General features: G+C 40.5%; 1 protein-coding gene across 1 annotated transcript in view; it reads left to right on the forward strand.

Moving 5' to 3' along the window:
* TG (thyroglobulin) overlaps window positions 1-6,257 on the forward strand; it is a 146,380-nt gene that overhangs the window by 77,511 nt on the left and 62,612 nt on the right. Inside the window, exons 40-41 of the mRNA XM_050971044.1 lie at window positions 440-599; window positions 5,213-5,412. Coding sequence (XP_050827001.1) covers window positions 440-599; window positions 5,213-5,412 — 360 coding nt within the window. The remainder of the gene's footprint in view (window positions 1-439; window positions 600-5,212; window positions 5,413-6,257) is intronic.

Genomic DNA, 6,257 nt, shown 5'->3' on the forward strand with positions numbered 1-6,257 from the left:
TTAGTCTTACTCAAGATGGAGCAACCCAACAGGCCTTTTCCTTCTCCTGTTTCCCACTTGTTTGAACTTTTCCTGCATGTTTTTGTAAAGCAGATGTGCTCAAGCAAAGACAAGCACACCACATGCTCGGTGGCCAAGGCAGCAGGAGCTGGCTTAGAGGAGATTTTGGCTGGTGGAATACTGTGTACTGTTAGATCTACTTTATACTGGAGATAGTGCTCTCTTTGTGATATACAGGTCATTGCAGACAATTTGTGAACAATTGTGGACAACACCCTTTAAATTCCAGACAGATAGGCAGGTATTCCCTCTTTTTGGTCACTCTTAAAAAGCTACAAATGGCTTAGATAATGTTCATGAGGAAGCTGCTTGTTTTCTTATCAGTGACCTACCAAAGCGGTTGACAACAGGAATATTAATCTGGTCATTGTCATGGCAGGTCAAAAACATGTCAGTGTTGCTGTTCTTCCACAATGGAGGGAGTTACAATGCTGAGGAGGGAAAGACAACCCTGGACGGGTCATACCTGGCTGCCATCGGTAACGTCATCATTGTGACGGCAAACTACCGGGTCGGCGTCTTTGGCTTCCTGAGCACTGGTGAGTCATGGGTTTCCAGGGCAAACACAGTTATGCATTCTGTAACTCTTCTGTTTCTGAGTTTTATTTTTTCAAGTTATTTTTTAACTCAAGTAACCTATATCTTTCTCAGATTTTTTTTTACATTATTGTGGGGAAAAAAATGGCCAAGAAGTAGTGGAGACTTGATCTAAAGGGAAAGGAGAGAGGCTGGGGGAACAGGGACAGCAACAAACCAAACCCAATTTCTATATCAAAGCACTGGCTAGACTTGTGCTTGCAGATGAGATTCTGGATACTGAGTTTTGCAGATGTATGTGAAGATAGGTTAGTACCAAAATTCCAGTGGCCTATAATTTTGGGTAGTTTTCAATGATTCCAACTTCCAGCCTGTTCCATCCATGAAATGTTGCAGATGCTCTCTTGTGTCCATGTCAGAGTTGGGAAGAGGCAGAGACAGATAACTTCAGGTTCATGGTAAGAAGGATGTGAGAGGATGGAAAGTAAGGCACAAAGGTTCCTTAACAATTCAGCCTGACTTCTCTGAAGGACTTGCCACGTTTAATCTGGATCTGCACTGGCATGGATGTGACTGAACATTTGCATGTTCTGTGTTGCTACCCTTCCCCACGTTCCACTGTAAAGGATTTTTTGCTCTCCTAATGCCAAGTGTCATTAAAAATTTTACAAATTCTCATTACAAACAGGATTTGTTTTCTTGTATAAAGAGGTATGAAAACACTCATTCAATCTCCCTAAATCTTTGGGGAAGTGCCATCTGGTCTTGGGGATTTTTTTTTTTCATTTTGCCTTTTTTAAGCCTTGCCTTTTTAAGCAAGTAGGGAACACCTTTCTACCCTCTTTCACTTCTGCCTGGGGCAGGGGAACTCAAGGTAGAGGTCCATTGAGAGAAAATGCAACAGCTGCAAGTGGAGCTCTCTTTCAGTCAAGGTGGCAATCCTTGTTCTCTTTAGTGGGCATTTTAACACACTTATAACTTTTAGGATGTCATATTTGCCATGTTTGCAAGTATCTGACCTACATACTTGGCCTCATGATCCTTTTTAGTGTTCAATGCTAGTGATGTTGGGTGGATTTTGCTGGTTTGAAGTTATTGCTGTAGTTGTTGGTTATTTTTTCCCTTCTCTGTTTATTGTTTTGTCCAAAGCTCACTCACAGCAAAGTCTCTTTCATTCTGCAAACAGAGAGCTGTGACTATAAGATCCTTACTTATTTAGATAAGAATTTGGTCATGGGTGTATCTGGAGAAAAAAAAAATCCCTATATATCAGTGCAAACCCAATGTTTATGAAAGTGATGCAATAATTTAATTTTGTCTAGAGCCAAATGCAGTGTGAATATGTGCTGTGGGAGCTTCCAGAACAAAACACTGCCTACACCTCCCTCCTTCAGCCCTGTGAACCTCACCTAGGTTTTCTCCCAAGTGGAAAATGCTGGTTAGGCTGAATATGATACAGTAGTATTTATATGATGATGAATAATTTAGGAAAATTATTTGGTCTTTGTTTCACAGGGTTCTGCCTGCATGTCCCAGAATGTCAATACACGGGCTTGGTGCTCATGGTTGGCATTCCTGCAAACCTTCAGATAGAGGTGGTCCATTACATGACTTTTAGGGGACCTTCTCCTGCTCTCTGTACTGTGGAGCTGTGGTCAGGGAAAAGTTCAGTCTTTCCTGGCCTCTTCCTCTTTGGGAAGTCCATGGTGTGGATTTGGGAAAATCGTACAGTCCTAGAATCACAAAATGCCTGAAGCTGAAAAGGATTCACAAGAATCATTGAAGTCCAGTTCTTGGCCCTGTACAGGACACCCCAGGAATCTCACCATATGCCTGAGAATGTTGTCCAAACACACCTTGAACTCTGTCTGGCTTGGTGCTGTGACAACAAATGCATGATTATTTAAGTCATTAACCATTAACATTCCAGTCTCCTGCCCCGGTCCTTTGGAACTTTTGCCGTTGGTTTCAAAGGGAGCAGGAGTTCACCCTTAGAGCTTCACAGCAGGGCTGTTAGAAGGCCCTACAGTTAGAAATAAAAGTTACGAACTTGTGAGTAATATTACTTTGATTGTCCAACTGAGCAAAGTCCTGAATCCTCTCAAGTTGATTTGTTGTAAATTACAAAACTAGAAAGGAAGGAGTTAAACGGATTTTTAAGGAATTGAAGGGTAGTGAAAACAGAAGATTTCCTTTTGTTTGGATGGAGTTTTTGTTAGTTCTATAGTTCTATTGGTCTCTCAGTGGCAGGACTTTTGCAAAAAATGAAAGAGCTCCCTTTTTTCTAAACATAAAAGATATTTAATTAAATTTGCTATCACCCATTAATGTTGCAAAAAGTGACCCATATTCTTACTAATGCTTTCACTTCTTCCTTTGTGTCCTGAAAAATTAAGGTGATTTGCCAGTGATATGGATGGCAAGAGTTTGGAGAAGACAGTCATGTTTTTAGGTTTTATTCTTTAAAGATTCCATGAAGTCATATAAACCAGAACAATTTTCATGCTTTAATTTAGCACTATTGTTCTTCTTCTGTTTAGTAATAACAGAAGGAAGCACACAAGGACTCTGGTTTCTTTTCAGCTTCCTGTGGTCCTTAGGAATTTGATCTTTTCAGACAAAAAGGCAGTGGAAAAGATTCCTGGCAGACATGTTTCTTTCAGTCTAACTCCTATGAAGGTCCATGCATTCATCTGTTCTCCAGTGTGGTACATTTCACAATCCAGTTGTGGTTTTTTCCAGGGAGAAAGGAACTGGTTATATTTCCCTCTTTGGTCTTTTTGTTTAGTGAAAGCAAGGCAGATTGTGTGGCTAAAATATTTACATGGATCTGCACATAAAAATTTCTTCACCAAAGGGGTTGTAAAACATTGGAACAGGCTGCCCAGGGCAGTGGTTGAGTCACCAACCCTGGAAATATTTAAAAAGATGTAGATGTGGCGCTTGGGGACATGGTTTAGTGGTGAACTTGACAGTGCTGGGTTAGCAGTTGGGCTCAATGATCTAAGGGTCCCTTCCAACCTGACTGACTCTAGGATTTCACTTTCTTTGGAGTGGTGTCAATGGGGATGGAGCAAGTCCTTAAAATGAGATTTCCTTTTTAAAGAGTGGGTTTATTGCTGGATTGAGAACTCTGAGAACTGGTCATGGTATGCAGAACAAACTAAAAAAAAAAACCAAAAAACCAATCACAAAACTAAAAAACTAAGCAGGGAAAATATTTCCTCCATTGCTTCACTGACATGGCTTGGACTGATCATCTGAAGCAATGGCTAAAGGTCATTGCTTTTTGGGCCTTTCACATTTTGGCTGCCCAGAAAGGCTGTTCCTAACAATGGCTGTTGTAGTGTGGGCACCTCTAAGATCTGCAAGGTTATCATTAATCTGTTCTCCTCTGTGTTTATTCTGCTGTGTAAACTGGTGTGTTTGATGCCTCAGGAATTCACTACAGGATGTACTCTTAAACTGCTCCTTGCCCAAGACCTGTCCATAAAGCAGCATCTTTTTATTCCACTCTCTGTTAATTTTAATTCACTAGTTTCCAAACCTATCCTTATTTTAAACTTGTACTATTTGGTCTTGGCAATAGAAGAAACAAATAGTTTCAGCTGTGTTTCTATTCACAGCTTTTCTGTTTTATCCTGTGGGGTTTTGGATTTTTCCAAGTTTTAAATGTGAAGAATTTTAAAACTTTGAAATGAATGGTTCATTGTGGATTAAAAAGAAGCAGACAGTGAATAATAATTTTCTGTTCCTTTTTTTACAAACCATGGAGGAATTACTTATTTCTGCTTTTGTTGACATAAAATCAAGCTTACCTACATTCTTGCATCATTAGATGCTTTCAGCATTAGTTTCTTATTAAGAAAAATATCAGGTTACCACTTTCTGGTGTTGAAAAGTAGGTGGTCATACTTAGGTATGAGAAGCACATGATTAATTATTTGGTTTTATGTTTACAAATATATATATATATATATATATATATATATGTATATATATATCAGATTTGTATTGGATAGTCATAGGACAATCTCAAAGAATATAGACAGAAATATTATAAATTTTAAAATATATCTGGAAGAGTGTAAAGAAATTCAAGATGTTGTGATTTATAACTGGTCAGGCAGGGCAAGTATAAGAGGTATGTAGGAAGGAAACATGCAATCAGGTATACTTCAGGAAAACAGTAATTCTTATAGATCCCTTCCAACTTGTGAACTTGGCAAACACACAGATTTCTTTTGTTTGTTTTTAATTCATTTTAAGATTGAGCTACTTATGTAGAAAAAGAATCCTATCTCTAAATGTATGGACACTTGAGCCTGGATTCATCTCCTTCCATGATGTGTTCTAATGAAGCTTAGAAGTTCATGTGTTAATTTTTCTATCCCTGGGACAAACCAGCACCCCAAGGGCCAGCCTGTGGAGTGGTAAAAACTGGAATGGAGTCACAGTATGAAGTGATTACCTTGGAAGAGACCACCTCAGACTTTTAAACCCTGGTATCAGTTTTGTCAAGTTTCATCTGCAAGAGCTGCAAAAAATGTAACATTTACCCCAAACTGCAATGTTTCCAGCTTTCTTTTCAGCCGTGTTTTGTCTCCTCCACCAGGCTCTGCCGAGGCGAGAGGGAACGCCGGCCTTTGGGACCAGCTGGCAGCTCTGAGGTGGGTGCAGCAGAACATCGCCAGCTTCGGGGGCGACCCCGGCCGCGTCTCCTTGGGCGCCGCGCGCGGCGGGGCCGACGTCGCCAGCGCCCACCTGCTCACGGACACGGCGGGCACAGAGATCTTCAGGAGGCTGCTGCTGATGGTGAGTTCATTCCTGCTTCAGCTTCACCTGCACTGGGAAAGGATGTTGCTACAGAGATGAGGATGCTGCAGTGCGTGGGTGCTGGTTTTATTTCATCCATACCCTGCCAGGGCTGTTGTTGCTGTAGTTGTTTTTCATCTCACCTGTGACTCTTATCTCCAGGAGCTGGATGCTTCGCCAAGATGTACAGGAGATGCACTTTGGTGTTTGATTTACTCATAGTAAGAATCCAGTTTTCGTCACTGTGGTTTTTTGTGTGTTATATAAATAACCTTGTTTCGTAACCTGGAGGTACAACAGCTTAGTTTCCATTCCATACATTTGATGTTGGTCAGCAGCTTTTAGACCCTGAAACTGATGAGCCAAACTCCCACATGGTAAAGTATCCAGTCTTTTTATCAGATCTTAAGACAGATTTCATTTAAAAGAAAAAAAACAAGTTTCAGAGAGTAAAAATCAGTTTACAGATGGGCTTGTTTCCTGTCAGCTTAGACCATTTTCTCAGTCACTCCAAGTGATCCATATCCTTACAGCCTTTCCTGTGTTGAGTCTCAGGACTCTGATATTAGTTTTGTCAGCATAAATACTGCCATTTATCTTCACAGCCTCAGTGTGCTCTGAATTGAGGCTTAATCACCAGAGGAAGTTTATCCATCAGAAATGGTACTTGGACAAAATGAGCTCTGCTAGCAGTGCTGCCTTGGAACAGTGAGCAGTGGAATAGAATTCTTGGTTGAGGAAGCTGAGGGCCCAATTAAATAAAATGCTGCCTTGAATATAATGACATCTTAATTCAGTACCTAATTGTTGTTCACTGTGTCCTGGCTTCTGGAAACATAGCTTGC

Source organism: Serinus canaria, chromosome 2 (assembly GCF_022539315.1).
Source record: "Serinus canaria isolate serCan28SL12 chromosome 2, serCan2020, whole genome shotgun sequence".
NCBI lineage: Eukaryota > Metazoa > Chordata > Aves > Passeriformes > Fringillidae > Serinus > Serinus canaria.